The 24107-nt window shown below is 34.8% G+C and overlaps 1 protein-coding gene across 1 annotated transcript in view; it reads left to right on the forward strand.

Moving 5' to 3' along the window:
* Window positions 1–24107, forward strand: part of LOC145277040 (protocadherin Fat 4-like) — a 1076063-nt gene that overhangs the window by 385024 nt on the left and 666932 nt on the right. Inside the window, exons 8-9 of the mRNA XM_080128674.1 lie at window positions 8035–8163; window positions 18075–18165. Of these exons, the coding sequence (XP_079984800.1) occupies window positions 8035–8163; window positions 18075–18165 (220 nt within the window). The remainder of the gene's footprint in view (window positions 1–8034; window positions 8164–18074; window positions 18166–24107) is intronic.

The following is a 24107-nucleotide window of genomic DNA, read 5'->3' on the forward strand; positions in this document are numbered from 1 at the left end:
CTCAGAGATTTGCTTCTCCTAGAGGGGTTGCCTTCACCACGGCATACACATAGAGGGGTTGCCTTCATCCCGCATACACATGGAAATAAACACATGCGTACATAGACATACGCCAACATACGCGTGTATGCGCACAGACATACAAACGTAATAACGTAGAGGCACACATACACGCATATACACACACATACGTACGCACACACAGACACACATGCAAAATACACACGAATAAATAGTCCAAAAGTTATAAATAGTAAGTAAGTGATCAGCGATTGGACCATTTTTGTCCCTTTTCCTCCCTGCTTGGATTTTTTTTTTTTTAAATAAAGTTTGTTTCAAACTCATTTTTTGCAACACATGAAGATAAAATTAACAGACTCGTATATAATTTTCCAAACAAAACAACGTACGAATTGACAAGACAGTCCAACTGAAAAAAGTGCAAGCGTCTTTAAATATATATATATATATATATATATATATATATATATATATATATATATACATATATATATATACAAGCATTTAGAAAACAACTGTTGAACATATGTAGATATAAATTTAGAATATACATGCAAAACTATAATATACTAACAAAACGCAGTTAATTGCTCGTGTAAATTATTCTTTTAATCGTGAAAATCCGCAATTCTGAGAAATATCTTATAAAGTAGAATAGCGTAAGGGTATGCATAGAAGCGTCTGTGGTGAATGTAATGTGTGAAGTTAACTAATATTTCCTAGCATTGTTAAAGTCAGGATTCATACATAATTTTGTTTAGTTTCATCAATGTAGTAATTGTAACAACCGCTACATGATATGGTGTATGTACTCGCGTGTATACTAGGGGTGATACAACTGTTTTATGATTGTTTAAAAAGTATTGGTAGAAAGAGTTTTGAACTGGATCGTCTTGAAGCGGAAATTTCAATAAGACAATGTGTAATTGCTTGTTAAGTTTGTGAATCGGCATGTAGATAAGTCAGATATATAAGCACAAAGTATTTATTTATTGTGGAAATGCGAAAGCAAGAAGTGCTGCTGTATTTTTAATTGGAAATTTTAAATGAGATATACGAGGTCTATATTGTCTGAGGTAAAGTCGTTTTGTAACAGCTATTCTCACCGTTGATAGTTGAGTAAATATGTTTGTAGTTGTGTGTGTGTATGATAGTTTATTTTATTGTTTTCTGTATGAGTATATCTAAAAGTACGTTAGCTCGCTATTTTACTTAGATGTTTTTAGATTTTTAAATATTATGTTTGATAGTTGTGTTTTCTAATTGTTTTTATAGGGTAGGGAAAATGAACACATCGTCAATGTAACCACATATATAGTTTCTTTGCAGGACAGTATATTTGAAAGAGTGTGTTTTTAAACATAATATGAATAACTACTCTAGAACGCTGTTCAACATGATTACTCATAATTTGTTTCTGGTCATGTTTACTTCTACAATCGCCAAAAACTAAATTAGAGAAAAGTCCATTCTTATTGACAAGGCTGAAGATTTTCTATTTTACTTTTAGCATACACATCCACAAACACTACATACACTTGACTCCGAAAAGTAAAACACACAGATAAGGAATTCATTTTAAATTAAATACATCCTACAACACGTACTCCTCATCCCTCACTCCTTTAAACCATTTAAGCTGTTTCTGTTTATTATTGCATATGCTGTTCACTGTAATCCTCCTTCTCCACTGTTTCCATCCTCCTCCATTATTATTCTACGTCTATACCGATATTTTGTTGCTGCATATCATCTCTTATAACGGCTTATACTCTGGATTCATACTGCTGCGCACATTCTGCAGTGCGAGTTTCCATTTTCCATTTCTTTTTCTTATCATTAATACGTATATGCATATAATTCGTTTTTTTTTCTAAAATATGCATTTTGATTTAGTGAATTTTACTGAATAAATGTATAGGTTGAAATATCAATCTCTCAATGTTTGCTCTTGTGTATATAGGTTTTGTTAAAAATAGATATTTTCCATTTAGCGGATTTGAATTATCTTAATCGATCATATATATATATATATATATATATATATATATATATATATATATATATATATATATAATCATTACTATAATAAATTTTAATGCATACAGACACTAGTGTTTCATCCTTTCGGGAATTGTCAGTGCAGGGAGTTTCCGTTATAACCGGTCCAGAAATTTGAACCCGGCAACGAAGCCATCTCTGACTCTATCAACAAGGAACAAACCACATAGTCAACGCTAACCGCGAGAAATACAGTTGATGCTAACATTTATATAAATGTCAAGACGTCTAGAGTGATCTTATGATTTTAACATTATGATTTGCCCATGTGAGCTTAAGTGACCGACTTTAATTCCACGCAGAGTTTCCAATAGTGAAAACCGAGTTCTTAAAGCGGCATAATTATTACTATAATTATTTTTATAGCTACATACACTAGTGTTTCATCCTTTTGAGAATCTTCAGTGCAGGAAGTAACGATGACAGCTGGTCGGGAGATTCGAACTTTTATATGAAACTATCTTTGCCTCCATTTTATATTATAATAATTTTTAGAGTAAATAATTATATGCATATATATATGTATGTCCACAGCCATGTGTTTAGTCGTCTGTCAACTCATTAACGCATATATACAGGGTGTTTCAAAAGTCTTGGGCACATTTCAAGTCCTCATATCTGCTTAATGTCCCCAAGACTTTTGGAAAACCCTGTATATATATACATATATATATGCGTCCGTGTGTGGAAAATTAGATTATAAAATAGTGGATAAACAACGCAAAAATATTAATACAAGTAAGAACACATTTCAATTGATGTAACCCACGAAATATTTATTTGGTTATATAAGCTTTATTAAACAGAAATTCACATTCTATATATTGAAGTGTTTCTTATATATTTAAGTGTTAAACATAATTTAGCAAAGAGATTGAATGTTAAGCTGGTTGAAAATTATAGGTTGTACGTTATGTGTTAAGTAAGTGAGTTGAGAAGGTAGAGAGGTAAAGCAAGGAGGAGTAGTGGGCAAGTGGTGAAGATGATCCAGATGCATGAGTAAGAAATGAATAGACGCATCAGAAAAAGATGGCGAGCTGATTAGAATTGTTAGACAAAAATGAAGCATGTCCTGGAAAGAAATTAAGTGACTAGTGAGATTATCTATTATTGCATATTAAAAATATTTTCAAAGAGGATGGTTATATCTATCGTGCAAGTGATTCTGAAAAATTCTTGTCTTTTGTGAAATCTTGTTCTTTGATCGTGAAATCAAACAAGTTTCGATGTTGTGAATGTCTTTTATAAGTTTCGTTTTTTTGCGTATCAGTTTGGTGTTTACTGGAAATCATAATTGTAACTCCAAAGTTTTGAATTTCTCTTAACATGATCGCTTTATTATGTTTATATGTTCAAATATTTATAGTGATATTAAATATTACCAGATGAATTTTTTTTCAGTCTCGACATGGTATTTCTAAACTCTCTCCTGCGTGAAACGTGTTCGTTCTTTACTTTTAGAATTTTTTTATTGTTGAGCGGGGGCGACCACGTGTTATCACAGTATCATGGCTTACGAATACGGACCACTGTAAGGTATATGCCTATTATAATTGTTATGAAAACAGGGCAAGAGATTCCGTCTATTAATTTTTTATTCAATTACTTGATGAGCGAAAATTTACAGCTTTTATATCTTGTATTATCAAAGAGGAGATAATCTATATTCACAACATTCTCCCCCATAAAATTTCTCACTGACAAGATAGAAAGTTCCTTAAATATCCAGGCTTCCTACGATCTCGCAGTGGCCACCTCGGCAGTCCATGATTCGGGATCAGAGTACTCAAATAGGAAGGCTCTTCAGTGCGAGCTTGTCTGTGGGCTTTAAAATACGTCGCTCCGAAATGTTTCGTTCTCAGAGGAGCAGGCCGTTCCGCATCAGAGTCAGTCTCTGGATTAACACGTCTTTTCAGTGCTAGTCCTTCATCTACCAGGGATTTAGGTGTTGGCCCATCTGAAGTGTCTACAGAGCCCCAACGGACACAGTGTCATTAGACGAGGTGTCAGGAGCAATTTCAGTGTTATGATCTTCTGTGTGGGGGAGCTTCATTGTCAGGGAGAGTTGTCAGGGGTTGTCCACCGTCTGTTATGTCTCCGGCAGGGGCTAGGTCTCTGAAAGACACATTAACTCTCTGCCATCTGCATGTCGTACTAGAGCGTACTAGGGGTTCATCTCTATTAGCTCTCCATCGTCCACTAAGGGATCGTTCTTTGTGTAACGTGCATGTCGTTTCACGAACACATGACAAGATCGAGAAAAACAAAATTGAAGCGAAGCTCCGGCCGAACTTTCTTGCTGAAAAGGTAAAAACCTTTCGAGTGGGGTGGCATTTGTGGCGGTACAATAGGGATACAATAGCGTATAATGTGACAGCAAGGAGATTTTCCCAATTATCAATCGAACATCCGTTATTTAATGCAGCTAATTTGTGCATCTCCGGTGGAAAAGTTCAAGATAAATGGGAGAATGCATCAGTGATCATCATCTATTAATAAAGGGAAAAATGGGCGCGAGCGTTTGTGTATATCCACGATGGACATTTTGCATCGGGCTTCTGGCATCAGTTTAGATTCCGCGAGAAGTTTTCGCATAATTCGCAGATCGTAATATCTCGCATTAGCAAACGGACATCGTCTCTATTATTATTACATTTTTTTTTTTTGGATCGAGTTAAATAAAATTCCCACTGTGCCGTTGTCTCCGGTATTTTTTTGTTTTTTTCGTATAAATAAATCGAAACTATTCGAACGCAAACGCCAACGTCTGACGTTCCGCCTGTGTAGTATCTGTTCTGTAATTGGTCCTTGGTCAATGTAGGGAAACCCTTCATACTGAGACAATTATTACTTATTTGGCTACTGCCAGAGTCCTCCCTTTCTGGTGGAGCTGATTCCCCTCTCCACACACACACATTTTAAACGACCTGTGTCTAATTTGCTTTCGTGAGACGTTTAAAAGCAACGCCATTTCTGCAAGTCATATTGAATACGTTAAATTTGAACGCTTTAGACTTCCGATCGCGTCATGGAGTAGTGGTAAGACGTCAGATTTTCTTTCACTTTTTTCCGCCTTCCCTTCACGGGTTCGAGCATGCTTGCCTACTACCACTTTATTTGCTCAATACAAACATACAGACATCCGGACAACGCCGAGCACCCGGGCTAGTTCATAAGAAAGAAGACGCTGCAGATATTAAGAACTATCGGCCAATCAGTCTTCTGCCAGTGACATATAACCCCGAGAACAAACAGGTTTCAGAACAGGTTACTCCAGCACCGGTCATATCCAGGCTGCCAGTCAACTGCAAAAGAAAGACAATAAATACAAAATCCCACTGTGCTTTGCTTTTTGTGGATTCCGAAATGGATTTCGACTCCATAGAGTTTGATCCACTGTTCACTGCCCTTGAGAACCAACGAGTTGACTCTACATACATCACCTTGTTGAAAGATCTGTACGGTGGGGCTATCTCTACTTTAAAGCTCCATCGTGACATTAACAAGATCGAGCTGGAGAGGGGAGTGAGACAAGGTAACAACACTTCGCACAAAACTCTTCACAGCCTGTCTCCAGGATGCGATAATCAGTCGGATTAAGTGGGAGAGTAAGAGAACTAACATCAATGGCGAACAACTGTCACATCTCATCTTCGCTGATAATATAGACTGATTGCACACTCTCCTCGGGAACTAAATGACATTCTAAACCACATCTACTCTAAGAGCAAACTGGTTGCCTTCAACATATATCTTGGGAAGACCAAGGTGATATTAAACCAGCACGCTGCCAAGTCGCCATAATTGTTGATGAAACGACCATTGAGGAAGTTTAAAGCAATATCTATTTGGGAAAGAAAATTACGAAAGACGAAGATCTCCTTCCTGAGATAAAGAGAAGGAAAGCATTGGAATGGGCAGCTTTTGTGGAAATGGAAAATATCATGAGAATACAAGTATGTCAATCAAATGGAAAATCTTCATATTGCGAGGTTTTCAATGTATGCAAATGTGCCTTCAAGTTTCTAATCCGTTATAATTTAGTCGACTATCCTTTGGAATCTGGCTACCCCATTCGTAACGCCAAGGAATTCTAAGAAATTGATATAGTACACCGTTCGCTTCGAAATCTGTGTATAGCTTGTCGCTAGGTCTAATGGCGATCGATGGCAAATTTCAAATCCAGTGTGCTAAACATACGATATTCTGCTATTTCGTCTATCATTTCAACTGTCCTGGGTAGTGGGAAGGCGTTTAAAAGAGTACCTCTATTTATGGTTTGGGAGTGATTTATAACCATTCTCTTTTTATGGTTTTCAGAAGTGGTTATAATTACCTGAGCCCTCCAGAGTGATTTGCTAGGTTCAATTATACCCTCCTCGAGTATGCTTTTTATCTCTGGGTCAATGATTTTTTTATTATTATAATAAAAACGTGTTTCTCACTGTTATGAGTTTGCGGTTTTCAGTTAGGTTTTCGAAAAGTGACGGGGACTTGTTTTTTCTGTCATCAATCCCCAAATTTTCAATGCGGTCATTGAACCACCAAACGGAATTGCAATCTATGAATTTTGCTGCAAAAAATCGTGTCCCAGTATTATTTCGCAACCAAGGTTTTTGCATTACGAATAATTTAGTCGTTTTATAGGAGACGTCATTAACTAGTAAGTTCACTAAGCAATAATCACAGGGGGACAAAATATAATTTATTGGTTTTTACCAAGATTTTTTGATAACATTTTTTGAGTTCTCAGTATCGAGAGAGCATTCGTAGATCTCCCGTTAATTTTCACTTTTACAATAGTTTTTGAAAGGCAGTCAGTTGCAGATGTATCTTGTCGAGTGGCTTTGTAAATGGTTTTAGAAGAGCTGTACACCTTTGAAAAATGACCACGTTTTCCACATTTGTGACAACGAGTATCTCTAGTAGGACATGAAACTCGTGAAATGGCATTTGAATGTTGCGATGAGCCACAAATGACATGTTGCGATGAGCCACAAATGACATTTGTGACAACGAGTATCTCTAGTAGGACATGAAACTCGTGAAATGGCATGTGAATGTTGCGATGAGCCACAAAAATAGTAGGTGTCCCTTTTTAAAGCGGCAGTGACCAATTGTACTTAGAACTTCGTCGGACTATCGTCATGAGGGAGGGGAGTGGTAGGTACAGGTGGGTTTGGCGCGGTGCCTACGGTGTCTGGCTTTAAATAAGAACTAGACTGCTGTATAACACATTCGAAGGTATAGGTTGACTCGTAAGCTGTTCTAAGTGTAAGGGTCTTATTCTCAAGAAGACGTTGTCTAACCTGCGTATTATGTACTTATTTACTATGCCTCCCCACGGGACAGAGTTAGACACCAGGGTTGTTTTTTAACGTGGAGAAAAGGTACAAAAATAAAAAATTGTCTCAGTCGCGAAGGACTGATCCTCCACCGAAAGAGAACAAGAAATGGAAGGGCAGCATCTGAAGAACAGATACTACACTTTGATCTTGACCAAAGTAAGCAGTTAATGAAAACGTCCAAAATGAGTTGTTTTTGGGGTTCTTGAATGAATTAAAAGATCTATTTAAGCGTATTGTACGACCAGGAAACGCCAGTCGCATTACTAGTTCGTAATATGTGATGCGTTTGTGAAATAAATGTTCTAATCAATGACATCGAAAGGTGAACAGCAAAAATATTAATCCCGTTTCTAACATATCTATTTTGTAGGAAACAGTTATCCTAAGTGTAATTTTTCTTTTTTTTTTTGTATTGCCAGGTGCAACCGATAATGTTGGTTGTAAAATTGATGAGTTCGGTTTCGGAGTGTTTTACAAACTGATATTAATCTTTGGCGGGATGCAAATTGATGCTTTCTGCTGTATGATATTTATCTCTTCCTTTGTTTGGTTGTAATTAACATTCTGCGTATTCTAAATGGTTCACTTTTCTTCATTTTTGTAGGATGCGGATAACCCTCCGCAGAGAAACACATCAAAGCTAACAATCAAAGTAGTTGACAACGACGACCAGCCTCCGCGGTTCGACGATGCTGAATATCAGATTTCACTGATAGGAGAAAAACCAGTGAAAGTAAGTATCTATTCATCAATACCGAAGTACCTTTAACGTACGTATGTATGTCACGGTTTCCAGATTATAAATTATTTGATCGGGAGACCCTAATTATTAAAAAGGAAGATAAAAGGTGATAACTAGGGCTATGACTCTCGGTTATATATCCGGCACAGTTAGACACAGTTAATCAACTGACAACCACATCACTCTATATAAAAGCATATAAAATATCAACGGAGAGTCAAGACAACGAAAAGCTCTTAGCTCTAGTGATAAAATACGACGAACATTAACTTAGTAAATAAATTTAATGCTTTTAGTATGTTATTACCTTCTAACCCCTTTTTTATAAATAGAATCTCCCGATCACCGAAAACGCAATATAAAAAAGTAAAATTTAAAAAGTGATGTCGCTTATGAGCCGTACGTGGAACTAAAATATACCTTGTTGGTCTCCCGACTAGAATCTAGGCGTAGTGTCTATTTTTTTCTAAAGATTGCATAATGATATCGTAAGGTTTATGTTCGCGCTGACGTCCGTAGAATGGAAATATGTCATTGACTCTTATAAGAATAGTGGAGATAAACCGTAATACAATTTTAACAAAAAGGGTTACAATAATATCGCGGGGTCTCTATTCACGCTGAACCTCCACAGTATGCCAAGCAGTAATATATTACATATATAAGATGCCGCTGTGGAATTTCCACAGGTCTCACTAGTCAAGTATAAATAATCTAAAGCAACTCAAACATAAAGTTATCTACATTGATAAATAATCAAATCACTCATAATCTGTAAAATCGATCTATCATCATCAGAATAATTTTTTTTTTTTTTTGATAACTATGCTGAGACTCGAAGTATGGCATTTTCTCACCTTATAATTTATGAAAGGTCTATTTCTCATGTAGATCTTTTGTGTTTTCTTTTTTTTATTTTACTTCAGTAAGTTTTAAGATATCAAGGGAACTAACTCCTCCTGGAGCTAACACTTGATTCTGTTATGATTTAAATTTATATCCAAGGGCTCTTTTAAGAATAGATGCTGTTCCCTTTATGGCTGCTATTTGTATCTCGTTACAGCTTGGTCTTCCAGGGATTGCTTTTAAGTATTTATGAAGATTCTTTCTTTATTAAACCAGTTGCTCCTATCACAATGATGTTTATTTCTTTCAGAGACCATGTGGTTTTTAGATCATTTTTAGGTCCTGATATTTTGTTATCTTTTCAGAGTGATGTGTGTTGGTCTGCATGTCAAATTTTTTTGTATATGTGTGTGTTGGTCTGCATGTCACACCAATTCTTTTATTTTAATATATTATATTTTTTTTAATTCAATTTTCACCCCAAACAAGGCACAGTGCCACTTTGAAGCAGGGGGCTACTATTAGGGAATTAATTAGCGGGGTCATTATGAGGGGAGAAGAGTAGAAAGATGTTTGTTAACATTACACTTGAACTTCTGCATATTATTGCAGTTGGGAAAGCAGAATCCCGGAAGGGAGTTCCAAAGACCCGCAGTTCTGGGGAAGAAACTATTGGAGTAAAAGGCTTTCTTGCACCTAGGGATCTCCACTGTAAAGGGATGAGACTTAGTAGCTTGTCAGGTTTGTCGGGGGTAGTTACGTCGGGGAGGTACAAGTGTTTGCAGTTCGTCAGAGCATTCACCATTAAAGTATTTGTAGAACAGGCAGAGGGATGCAACATCTCGTCGATGGGACAGAGGTTGAAGCCTAGATGACAGTTCAGGACCTATCAGGTTGGCGACTCTTTTTTTTTTGTTTTCTAGCACGGTAGAGGGAGCCAACCTTCCTTGCAGCAGCCTTGGCAATGCTCTCAATGTATCTATTCCAGTTCATATTCCCTGTAAACGTTAGGCCGAGGAGTTTAAAAGAAGTACTTCCAGGCAATGTGTTCTTGGCCATTGCTATTGGTGGTAGAGAAGGTTTCTTGTAGTTATTGAAGGAAACAAGCGTAGTCTTAGCAGCATTGAATGAGACCAACCATTTTTGTCCCCATTCCACTACGGATTGGAGGTCATCCTCCAGTGTTTCTGCCATTTTCTTGGATATGTGTTCATTTGTTTTCCCCTCATATCTGTTATAGAGAGTGGTGTCATCGGCAAATATGCCAATCTCCGAAACAATATTATCAGGGAGGTCGTTTATGAATATCAGGAACAATAGAGGTCCAAGGATAGACCCCTGAGGCACTCCCGCATTTATGTCATATTGTTTGGATGTACGTCCGTCGAGGACAACTTTGATTTTTCTATTACTTAAGAAGGATTTAATTACGTTATGAATTCTTCCAGTGATTCCATATGATCTAATTTTCCTTAGAAGACCATCGTGCCATACCCTGTCAAAAGCCTTAGATATATCAAGGGCCACCGCTCTACCCTCCCCTGTTTTATCCAATGAACGGTATATACGTTCAGAAACTACAGTTAAGATATCTGCTGTTGAACGGGCTTGCCTGAATCCGTATTGTTTGTCAGTCAGGAGTTTAGCAGCTGTTAGGTGCTGGACTAGGACTTGATAAACTAAGGACTCAAATATTTTGGCGAAAAGCGGGAGGAGGCTAATGGGGCGATAATTTAGTGGGTCAGTTCTTTCACCAGAATTCTTGAAGACTGGTACCACAGAAGTGCTAGTAGATACGGTATAATAGTTTGAATTGCACAGTCATTGCAGTCATTATTTAATTAAATACCATATGTAAAGAATACGTATTAATTTCACCCAACACAGATTGTACGTATAGAGCGACACCAAATTTAATTGTGCTGCAGATTCTAATAGAATAAATAGGATAAATTAAAGAAAAGTAAAGAAGTTACAGATTTAAGAACGCAGTAAATATTGGATAGGAAATGGCAGATGATTTGCTTTTACTCGAACTTGTAATTTTTAAGCAACAATATTTTAAGCCTTTTAAAATCTTAATTGTAATTGGAAAAAAAACAGTTTAATCTCATTTATTCGGCTGGCCCACGATTTTTCTTAGCAGATCTCGTATGACTCGGAAAACATTCATCAGAAATGCAGTATATAAAAAACTAAAATAATAAAAAGTAATTATGTAAATAAAAGAAATAAAAGAAATGGAAATAAAGAAGTAAATCAATTTTTTTTTTTTTTAATTACATTTTCACCCCAAACAAGGCACATTGCCACTTTACTGTAGGGGGCTACTATCAGGGGAAACATCTACTGGGGTACTATGCAGGGATTAGGGTAGCGAGATGTTGGTTCACGTTGCACTTGAACTTATGCATGTCAGTACAGTTGGGGAAGCAGTGACCTGGAATGGAATTCCAAAGTCTAGCAGTTCTGGGGAAGAAACTACTGGAGTAGAAAGATCTTTTACATCTAGGGATCTCTACAGTGTGGGGGTGGGATTTTGTAGCTTGTCGGGTCTGTCAAGGGTGTTCACGTCGTGGGGGCACAAGTGCTTGCAGTTCTTCAGAGCATTCACCATTATAATACTTGTAGAACAGGCAGAGGGATGCAACGTTTCGACGATGGGACAGAGGCTGAAGTTTTGATGCCAGTTTAGGGTCTATCAGATTTGCGACTCTCTTTTGAACCCTGTCAAGGAGCGAGAGACTAGTAGCCGATGCACCGGCCCAAATGTGACAGCAATACTCCATACATGGGCGAATAGTGGCGTTATAGAGGTACAGGATACTTTCGGGTGTTAAAAAAGATCATACAAATCGTGAGACGGCCATGTTTAATTCACGCGATATAAATGCTTTATATGTTCTAACATGTTAATTCTATATTGTAATGTTGCCGAATGTGTGTTACTCGTAACAATCGATAATATTAAGAGGATAAGCTTAACATAAATAAATAGATTATATACGAAGTCTGATGTGAAAATAAATTTCTTGTCGTTCAGAAGAATGTGATCGGAAATAAAGTAAAATGAAACGAATAGTTAAAAATATGAAGTGACGCCGAATAGGTTTTGGTGTTTGATATCAATCTGATATTCGTTTATTCTCGTAATCAGGAATAGAAAATCATAAAATCCAGTATGTTTTAATGGAGTATTAATTATTTAGGTTGAAACTGTATTGTACCCAACAGACGGTAAAAATAGCGTGAAAATGATAAGCAAACGGTGTTTCGACAAAATATTCCCTATGAATAAGATTTAACAGTTTAGGGTGGCAGCAGTAGTAGTAGATATAATTGTGAGAGCAAAGATACCTCCGATGTCTTGTGTAGGAAACGTACGGAATTTTAGAATGATAACGTAACAAACGTATATTTTCTGAAAACATCACCAGGAACTGGATTTTTTGGCTGATGTCAAAGATATAATAATCAGTATAATATACTCCGCGGACATACATGCATATGCATATATATATATATATATATATATATATATATATATATATATATATATATATATATATATATATATTGTTCTCTTGTAATTACATTTATTCGTGGTTATAGAAATATATAAAATCACACGACTCTTTAATAAAAAGTAATCAGCGTTGTCGAGTATATATATATATATATATATATATATATATATATATATATATATATATATATATACTCGACGCATATACCCGGCTTTTCCCGGTCAGAACATATTGCGGGTGGAGAGATTAGTTACATACTATTTAAATACATAGAATATGCTAACTTGTTGGATTTATAGACGCAAAAAACACATCCATCTTTGATTTATAAAAAAATCAAACGCGAAGTAACTTTCGTAACTTAAATAAATACGCTTACTTCAAGCTTTTACGCAAAGGTTGTAAGCTATCAATAATTGAAAATAAGTGTAATAAAATATAAATTAACTTTAAAATAAATTGAGCAAACTTTAAATAATATTCCATAATAGAACTATTAAAACGATTTTATTACAACAAAAAAATTAATAGAATCAAGCTAATTATTAAAATGGATTTTCCTTAATCTGATATAGAAATGAGAGTATTCATTGGCAGTATATATATATAAAAATAATCCTGGAATAAAATGTATGTCCATTTTTAGTATAAAAATTAATTTATGAAACAGAGTAACCTTTTGTACATATTAATTAAAATTTGAACAAATAAACAGACAAGAATACGACTATACAAGATTCAATCAAACACCCACAAACTTTCATAATTATTGATATACGATGGTCGTTCCAAAAGTAATGGACCCTAGTTGTAAAGTAAAAAAAAAATGAAGAAATAAGAAGAAGGAAGTTATACCATTAACGCGAATGACCTATTGTACTTTAGAATTTATTTTTCTACATAGTCATCATCATTCGAAATACACTTGTCCCAGCGATGTAGTGACTGCAAGGGTGTTAAAAGTGCACTTTGTGACTTACATGTATGTCGTCACTGTGAAATCGATTAACCCATCTCCTAACTAACAACTTCATCGACTTTCGCAAACGTACAATAGACGCATGCGAATATTGATTCGTCCGATTTTTTTTTTTGCATAGTAGAATTCAATAATACATCTCTGTTTCTGATGCACGTTTATTACGGTGGTTGCATTGTTAATATCTGTAACAGAGAGATGAAACTTTCAGTTTATTAATGCATAGGTTAACTTATCATAACAATGAATTTCGAAAACATAACGGGTCCATTCATGTGGAATAAAAAATAAGAGGTTTCACTTTAGGAACGTCTCTCGTATATATTATCACGTTGACAAGGAAGTTCTTGTGGTTTTTAACTTTTAAATTCAGATGAATATAACTCAGTTTAAACGAAATTTTATTGATCAGAATCATCTAACGCAAATGCATTTATGCCAGTAAGGTAAAAATATTGTGTTCTGGTGGCGATGAAGTCTGAAAGTGTTTTTGATATCGCGTGATCACGCCGAAAGTTGTCGAAATGCTTGAAAAAGTGGTAGTCTGTAAGTGAGAGTATGGCGGATGAGGCAGAGTTTCGTAGCCCAATTCGTACAACTTCTACAGGGTCAGTTAAGCAACGTGCAGAAGGGCATTGTCGTGGTAAAGAATTGGATTTTTCTATTGACTAATGCTGAGTGTTGTTGTCGAAGTTTCTGATGCATTTCATCTATTTGTTAACAGTACTTCTCCGCTTTAATGCATTCAAAAAACTGTAATGGATGAGACCGATCGCAAAGCATCAGTCAGCGTTACCTTCCTTTGGTGAAACTCTGAATTCGTTAGGTATCGTGGAGCTTCGTCTGCCTTTAACCACTCAGCTGAGCTGAGGGTCGCTGGTTGTCGTAAAAGAAACACTTTTCATAGCAAGTCACATCCCAGTCGAGAAACGGATCCTTCTTTTACGTAAAATAAGGGAAAATGGCCCCTCATGGTAGTCGTTCAATTCCTGAGGCACCCATTTATCAAGTTTTTGTCTTTCTTATCTCTCTTTAAGTGATTGGAAATCATCATATACGCTACATCTAATTCAGGAGCAAGTTCTCGAACAGTTGTGTATCGACTAGCTTCGACTAAGGCTCTTCTTAATTGATCGTTGTCAACATCCGATGGCCGACCACTACGCTCATCATCTTTAAGCCTCTCGTTGCGGAAGGAAATGTCTTAAACCATCACTGTGCGTTGAGTTCAGTAGTGATCTCTGGGCCAAACGCTTTGCTGATATCACGAGATTCTTTAGTAGCTTTTCGGTCCAGCTTGAATCGAAAAAAAAATTGCGCGAATTTCTTTTTTCGATCTTGCACTCAATGTTCTAAAAGAAATGGTAATTGCTTTAACACGACTGTAATTTATATGATTAGAAAGAGAGGAAAACGCCATTTAAAATGATTATAAATTAACGAAAACTTGTTTGAAAATACATCATTTTAATTTAAAATATAAGATTCCGCAAGAACATTCTCATAAATCGAATAGAATTTATATTATTTCATATATCGGTATTTGCAATAGAGTCTAAATAAATACTAATTTCTATTTTAATCGGTTTTCTAACACAGACGGATATGATTCAGCATTTCGTGTTCTGTTGTATTTTGTTTTGCTGCTTTATGCATCTCTTATTTCTATAGGTTCGCACATCTAATTATGAAATATTAAATAACCTTTCATGTGCTATGTGTTAGACATGAGTTGGGCCAAAGAAAAATATGATTCTTAGTAGGAGTTATATGTCGGAACATATAACTCCTACTAAGAGGTAATAGGATTTGTCATTTCAACATGATATTTTTTTTTTTGCTGTCCTTTAACAATAACAAGAAGTTTTCCGAACCACCGGTATCCATGACAAAAAACACCGTACCTAAGAATTCTTCCTTCAAACTTCTTGGCTTAACATTCACACACAATATGAACTGAACAAATACATTGGGACATTGTGAAGACTACTGCAAAGAGTGTGGGTTCCCTCTATCGTACTAGAAGACTACTCACACCTGAAAGTATCTTGTACCTATATAAAGCCACTATTCGTCCATGCATAGAGTATTGTTGCAACATCTGTACTAGTGTATCTACCCCTAGTTTCGACCTCTTGAAAAGTGTTTTCAATCTAATAGGCTCCACTTTGTAAAATAAGCTCTAACCCCTGTCTTATCGCTTTAATGTTGCATCCCTGTGCCTATTTTACAAGTATTTTAATAGAATGTGCTATGATGAACTTGTTGCACTTGTGGCCTCTCAAAATATATATCCCCGACAAATCCGCTTGATAACAAAATCACACCCCTTCACTGTTGAGGTCTCGTGATGCCAGAAAGCTTTCTACATTAATAGTTTTTCCCTTGAACAGTTACACTTTGGAATTTCGTTCCTGTTGGTTGGTTCCTTCACTCCACTGATATGCAAAAGTGTAAATGTAACGTTAACCAACATCTTGTTGATCTTTCCTATGCATGGTCCCAAATAGTAGCCCAAGTGGTGACATGCTTTGGTAGAGATAAACGTGAGTAAAAAGAAAAGGCTAATATATGAGACACAAATACCAAAAACTTAATTAAAAACGTGATTAAAAATGTGATACAAAACGTGATTAAAACCGTGAGTAAAAACGTGATCAAAAACGTCAGTAAAAGCGTCAGTAAAAACGTGATTAAAAACGTGATTAAAAACGTGATTTAAAACGTGAGTAAAAACGTGATTAAAAGCGTGATTAAAAACGTGAGTAAAAACGTGATTATAAACGTGAGTAAAAACGTGATTAAAAATGTCAGTAAAAACGTGAGTAAAAACGTGAGTAAAAACGTAATTAAAAACGTGAGTATAAACGTGATTAAAAACGTGAGTAAAAACGTGATTAAAAACGTGAGTATAAACGTGATTAAAAACGTGAGTACAAACGTGATTAAAAACGTGTAAAAACGTGAGTAAAAACGTGATTAAAAACGTGATTTAAAACGTGAGTAAAAACGTGAGTTAAAAACGTGATTAAAAACGTGATTAAAAACGTGATTAAAAGCGTGAGTAAAAACATGAGTAAAAACGTGATTAAAAACGTGAGTTAAAACGTGATTAAAAGCGTGAGTAAAAACGTGAGTAAAAACGTGAGTAAAAACGTGATTAAAAACGTGATTAAGAACGTGAGTAAAAACGTGATTAAAAGCGTGATTAAAAACGTGAGTAAAAACGTGAGTAAAAACGTGATTAAAAACGTGATTAAAAACGTGATTAAAAGCGTGAGTAAAAACGTGAGTAAAAACGTGATTAAAAGCGTGAGAAAAAACGTGAGTAAAAACGTGATTAAAAACGTGAGTAAAAACGTGATTAAAAACGTGATTAAGAACGTGAGTAAAAACGTGATTAAAAGCGTGATTAAAAACGTGAGTAAAAACGTGAGTAAAAACGTGATTAAAAGCGTGAGTAAAAAAGGGCTAATATATGAGACACAAATACCTTACATTTAAGAGATTCGTTCTTTTTCCTGGCAATCGATAGATATTTCATTTATAATTCTGAAAAGAGCCCTTTGTATAACAACGTATGGTTTCGTCATATCATTTGTGAAATAGAAAGTGAGGTTTCTTTAAAAGATTCTAAAAAAACAATTAAAGAAATGTCAGAAACAAAACAAATTGTTCAACAACTTAGTTTATTTTCTTGTAAGAACGGACAGGCGTGTTCTTTGTCGCGTGTAGAAATAGAGTCATTGAATTTGTTCCAGAAAATATCAAAGAAACAATTACATTTAATCGTATTTTTTTTCACAAAGAGATCGGTTATTTTCCTTAATGAAATATTTCATACACTCTATGTATAAGTGTTAACAAATCACGGATTATCAAAGTATCACACCAAAATTACAATATTACAAAACATCAGTGTCATCAACTATGATTAGGAAGTCAGTAGAAAATTCAATTATTTGAAAAACAAAAACAAAAAAAAATCACGACAGGCCAGAAAAACAGGAAAAAAAATGAAAATGTTACTCAAAATAGAAATAAGAGAAAGAAATATAAAAATGTAAATTAAAGCAATAAAATGTCACGCGTCTTTTAAAGTAATTTATGATGATTCGTAATACTAATTGGATTAGAATGTTTAATTTTCTTAGTATTAATCAATACTCAGCATTAATTAATATTCAGTATTAATTAATATACGGTATAATCACATTGTCACAGCACTTTCCGTTAGATTATCAAAGTTAAACAACGTTGAGCCTGACCACTACTTAAGTGGGTTAGCATTTTGAAATTCCAGGTACAATATGTGCTGTCTGCTTATCTTGACATTCTCCTGCAAAGACATATATTTTAAAAATTGTATTCTGAAATAACTCATTGAAAAGATATAAGCATAATTATTTAAATAAAAAAGTAGAAAAAGTATTCCGCTCACCTAAGAAAGATAATACTTCACAGAGTGTCGTCAAACGTTATTTTTTTTTATTTTTTGACATCATTTCGAATTCTATCGTTTTTATTGCTGTTTTATATTTGTTTTACAGACAGGAGAATGTCATTATGTGTCACCGCGAATGAAGGCTGAAGATCTCGACCCTGTAAGGAAATCGGCTATTAAGTACCGAATCATAAGTGGTAAGTATCAATTAAAACATCGGCATTGTCGTAGACCAACTTTACAAGCAGTTGATTCTCTATTGAAGTTTAGACATAACCAAGCAGGAATAAAGAATAGTGCAATTAGCCAAAACTGTGGCTAATTAATATACATCAACATCAAGCTTCTATATTTTTATTATAAACTCTCCGTCCAAACGTGGCACCAATTGGATCTGACTTCACTCCTGACCTTCATTCCTTACCTTCAATCCTGACATGAAATTGAAGACTGGCATCAAATTTGTTGCCTATAACACCGAAAAATGTTTGAATCATTCTACCGCTCAAGATGGTATTTAATGACAAAATTTTCTACCTGTCCTAAAATTTAGCACCGTTGCTACATTTGGGCAAACCCAGTAAGTGACGCCTTTTTCTTTTGCCTGCAAACAATTTCTCACAGAAAGGATGCGAGCCTGTCTCTGCCCTATTGTTATTGTTATTGCAAGTGCTCGTCAGAGCTTCAATCTACGGTCCCCCTCTATCAAACTAACACAAAAACGCTCGTATAGCAACAACAGCTATAAACAATGTTCTCTGTCTATCTGTGCTTCAATCTAAACGCAAAGTCCATAAACAAATCTTATTTCATGAAACTACTCGCCAGTGTACATTTGTTTTGTTGGCGTGCTTTCTAATTAACTACAATATAGTCGGGTTCAAGATTCTTGTTGAGTCTTCCCCTTAAAATACTGAAATTATACCCAATTTAAATAATCAAATTATATCCAATTTAAATAATCAAATTATATCCAATTTAAATAATCAAATTATATCCAATTTAAATAATCAAATTATATCCAATTTAAATAATCAAATTATACCCAATTTAAATAATCAAATTATACCCAATTTAAATAATCAAATTATATCCGATTTAAATAATCCAATTATATCCAATTTAAAAAATCAAATTATACCTAATTTAAATAATCAAATTATACTTAATTAAAATAATCAAATTATAGCCGATTTAAATAATCAAATTATACCCTATTTAAATAATCAAATTATACCCGATTTAAATAATCCAATTAAAAAATTCCTAATGAACCACCCCTTAAGTAAACACTTCACCAAATCTCCACACTAATGTAATGTACTTGCAATAACCCTTATCCCTGAGTGGCTTCCGGGCCTTGATAAGTGGTGATCACTGTGTAAAAAAAAGATTATACTCAATTTGAATAATGAAATTATACCCGATTTAAATAATGAAATTATATCCGAATTAAATAATCAAATTATACCCAATTTAAATAATCAAATTATGCCCAATTTAAATAATCAAATTATACCTAATTTAAATAATCAAATTATACACAGTTTAATAATCCAATTTTACCCGATTTAAATAATCAAATTATACCCGATTTAAATAATCAAATTATACCTAATTTGAATAATCAAATTATACCCAATTTCCACCAATAACGATTATTACGCTTTTGTTCCGTTCATCCGCGTACACTCATCAACTCGAGTGGAATTTGGGCTTTGATAAGTATTGACTGTATTTTAAAACAAGAAAATTTAGGATAAAACATTGACAGTCAGCTTTCTAATATTTTGTGATATTATTGACAACAAAAAGTGGGGAATAAAGAGAAAAATGTGTTTTCGGCATTAAATAACCTGAAAAGGGTTGATATGCCGTAACACAAAACAACCAACCAAAAATCAACAAGTCATTCAACAAGGTGCGGCAGTAATTTCAGAACAAACGACCAAACAATGAAGGTGCATATATTTTGAGTTAATTTTAGTAGTGACTAAATGTTCTACGTTTTAGCATTTTACAAGCGAGTCAACCATTATAAAGGCCTGGGGACAACTCGAGGAGAAGGGCTAATCTTTGTATGAGACAATAGCGTAGTAGACATTAGTGGTAATTATTTGCTAGCGCGTCTTGCGAAGGAATATTACATCTCGTTACTCATATACAATGAAGGTAATGTTGACGTAGATAAGAAATCTGTTGGACTCATGAGTTTGGAACTCATGTGGACGTGCGCTATTGAGGTGTGGCGATTTTTACCACAAAAGTATTAGGTGAAAGTACAGAATATTTAACAATCTATTTTTAAAGTACAAAGAAATTATTAGTTAATAATTAACTATGTGCAGTATTATTAAAATCCGTTAATGTTTAGTAGAGTAGAAACTATATGTAAGCTTATAACAAAGTAATGGGTTCCTTGTCTGAAGATTTCGTTTGAAAATTGATGAAAACAATACACTCCTGAGTTCATCCCCCAATTACATATTATTAGCTTTAATCGAATATATTAAATTCTATAATTATCATGTTTTTCAGATGGTGATGAAAATAAAGCATGTTATGCGCTATTTATTAATGTTAGATGCGAACGCAAACTCCATAATAATGCTGTAAATTTCCAACGAAAAAATCTGAGGGCAAAATGTTAAAATCAAAAAACTAAAATCATTGATATTTATTATCTACTATTAAAGTTTAAAAGTAATTTACGTCATTTTGATTCAGTGCCCAAATTGGCTTATCAACAGAGGAAAAATTTATTTTGGAGACTGAAAGTTATGAAGAAACTACATCTGTATTGAAATATTGATAGGACGTTTAAACAATATCGTCCATCTATAGGATGGAAAACAAAGCATATACATACAACGTAGATTCTCTCACTAAAACGTGAAGAAGTCTAGTGTAAATAGAGTTTATATTGTTTTAATATTACATGATAATTAGCAAAGAAAAATTCACTCCGAAAACGTACCAACAAAATTAATAACTATGGATAAATCGTATTAGTACAATAAGTGTAACGTAATCCCCCGTTGAGGTCGTTGGAATTACGCTGAAGTAGTTTTGTATTCCCGGGTGATGTCAGATTACCCAAGGATTTATAATAGAGAAGATAAATTTAGATATATTTTAATTCACTGTCGAAATGAATATATATTTGGGGGGGGGGGAGACCTGAAATATTTTGTTATTTGGGAAAAACTCAACAACAGGAAATGCGAGGATGTTAGACGGGCATATTGTACTGGCTGAGTGATTGTTGGTGACCTCGAGGTTATGTGATTTTTAGTCTTGAATGGGATCTCAGATCATTGGGGCTTAGCGTGATTTGATTGGCTGGGGAGACTTCCTCCCCACCACATTGGGTCGATGCGCTCTAAAATTAAACAGATTTCTCGTTGAATTCGGGGAGAACAGGTCGTATAAACCTGCCGTTCCCTGGAGAGAGGACCCCTCCCCACCTCATCCATCCATCGGTCGCTGTCTATGAAGAGAGTTGAGACTTTGAAAAGAACTTACAAAATCTGAATGAAAATTGTAAAAGCATTGGTACATAATTTTATGAGAATTAAGCTTTTGTAGATATACTACAATCGTTGTCTTTCTTCCTGCCTGCCGCTTCGATATTCGCTTTCAGCATACCAGATTATGTAACAACCTCCGAGGAGCCTAGACGACCACGTGCCGAGATCCAGTGAAATAAGAGTAATAGCCACCTCCTCGAGGGAGGCGTTACATAAGTGACGTAAAGCTTAACAGCTAAAAATTGCTTCATGTTAACTATGTTCCGAGTCAGCATGATTATAATTTGAAAGAAGTCGTGGTGAAATACTTTATCTTACTTTCTAAGAATGTGGTCCGAGGGAAAAGGGTAAATGTTCTAGTCGGCATTAAATATTGGTCTATTGCTACAGGGAATCTAACATGATAGTTTTATATATTAAACTGGTGAGGCTACCTGGCGTTTCCTGGAGCCATAAATCAAACAAAATAAAGTGTTTATTTTAAAATGAATGAATAGGATAAAGGGTTTTCACGTTTTTCTCATGATACTAAGGGGAAGTAATTATAGATCATATTTAGACATCCCCCTCCGCATAGTAGTTGTGTTCCAAAATTGATAATGATCGGTTAATTAGTTTAAGTGTGAATTTTAATCAAGCAAATATAAAACAAATATCAAGCAAATATAAAACAATTAGTGCTTAAATTTTTCCTAGACTTTATTTCATATCGCCTTCAATTGTATGTCAACGCATCGTGCTGAAATAATAGCGTTATTATTTGTGTGTGTGCGTGTGTGTGTGTGTGTGTGTGTGTGTGTGTGTGTGTGTGTGTGTGGATACGTTACAGATTACGCAGGGCGTAGGCCACAGTCGTGAATATTTTGTATACAGAATAACCCGGATATAAGACACCCGAATATAAGGAAAAATTAGAGCCTGGGTTAATGAGCAGTGTAACCCGGATATAAGAGCGTTATATTGCCCGGTGAATAAGTCGCTTATACCCGAGTTACACTGTACTTAAAAAAAATTAAATAGAGTAACAGCTTGCTACTAAAAATCGTAACTAAAAAAAATAGATTTTAAAAAATTAAAATAAAAATGTGTGGGTTTGTGTGTACGCATGTATACGTTACAGACTACGCAGCGTGAAGATCACAGTCGTTGAAATAAATAGATTTTTTAAGTAAAAAGCAGAAATGTGTGTGTTAGAGAGAGGGGAAAAGAGAGGTAATGGATATACGTGTTTTTTGTTTCAAGTTCAAAGGTTAATAAGAAAATGTAATAAATAAATGAATAATTCCAACCCCGACACAATTAGATTGTGTAACAAAGAAAAAAGAAAATAAACCACAAATGAATTGATAATTAGATAATAGGTTAAGAGGAAAAAGAAGAAGAAGAAGAAGAAGAAGAAGAAGAAGAAGACGACAAAATGTTATAGCATTGTCAGACGCATGCTCGACCAAACACACCCATACAAACACACGTATGCACGGACTGTAACTATTAGCGAAGAGAAGAACATGCAGGGAGAGAGAGGTGAGGAAAGAGTAACAATTTTACACACTGTGAACTCCGTAGAATAATAGGGGGTAGCAGTACGACAGCTACAAAGCAACTATTAGAGTGATGTGTATCTTACGCATGCACACGCACACACACACAAACAAACAAACAAATAAGCTTGTCGACAAAAAAGAAATAGAAAGGAAAGTGTTATAGATGCTAGTGTGTGTTAACTGTTGCAACTGTAAGCCTAATGTAAAAATTTGCGAATGACAGTACGTAAAATGGGATGAAACAAAGAAATAAAGGGAACGGGATAGCATGCTCTATCATGAAGTGTGTTCAATCGTAAAAAACTCGGTTACAGGGGATGTGTAATTTTTTATAGGTTCTACAACAGAGGAAATTCTTATAGTTTTTTAAATTGTGTAAAAGTAAGCATATAAACTGCTTACTGAAACGTTTCTATAATGATATTCTTTCTATTTCAATTTTCAATCTTGCATGACTGTAATGACCTATGCGTTCAATGAACTTGACGCCAAGCGAAATAATATTCACTTAGTGACGCCATATTTTAATTTTAGTACCTGTTCGTTTATAAAGCGAAGAACTGCATTTTAAAATATAAGAATTATCAGAGCTTAGCCAATCAGAATGGATGGACTTTACCTAGGGAGCCTTTATTATTTGTGCAGCGGAAATTACTAGATACTGTTAGGTCTATGTATGTATGTATGTATGTATGTATGTATGTATGTATGTATGTATGAGCCAGTTACGGTCGGTGTTATTACAGAATCTGTGGATCGTGTAAAATTATTCCCTGTGACAACTGGTAGCAAGAGGAGGAGCAAATATTTAGACAGGAACAATAAAGACTCTCTCCTCTTGCGATGTTGCGATTACGATGTCGTTTCCTGTAAGATGCAATACAGTATTTTATTATGACGACCGATCTGTCTAAAATGGTGTTCTAAAGCTACATAAGAGAATGACTATTGCCTAGATGCATTAAATTTTTATGTGGTATCTGTTGTTGCAAACCTACGATATTTTTATCCAGATGGGAATTCCTACAACTTCTTTATAAATATAGAGAATAGAGAAGATTAGGG

This window comes from Euprymna scolopes, chromosome 5 (genome assembly GCF_053919585.1).
Source record: "Euprymna scolopes isolate OS-2025 chromosome 5, ASM5391958v1, whole genome shotgun sequence".
NCBI lineage: Eukaryota > Metazoa > Mollusca > Cephalopoda > Sepiida > Sepiolidae > Euprymna > Euprymna scolopes.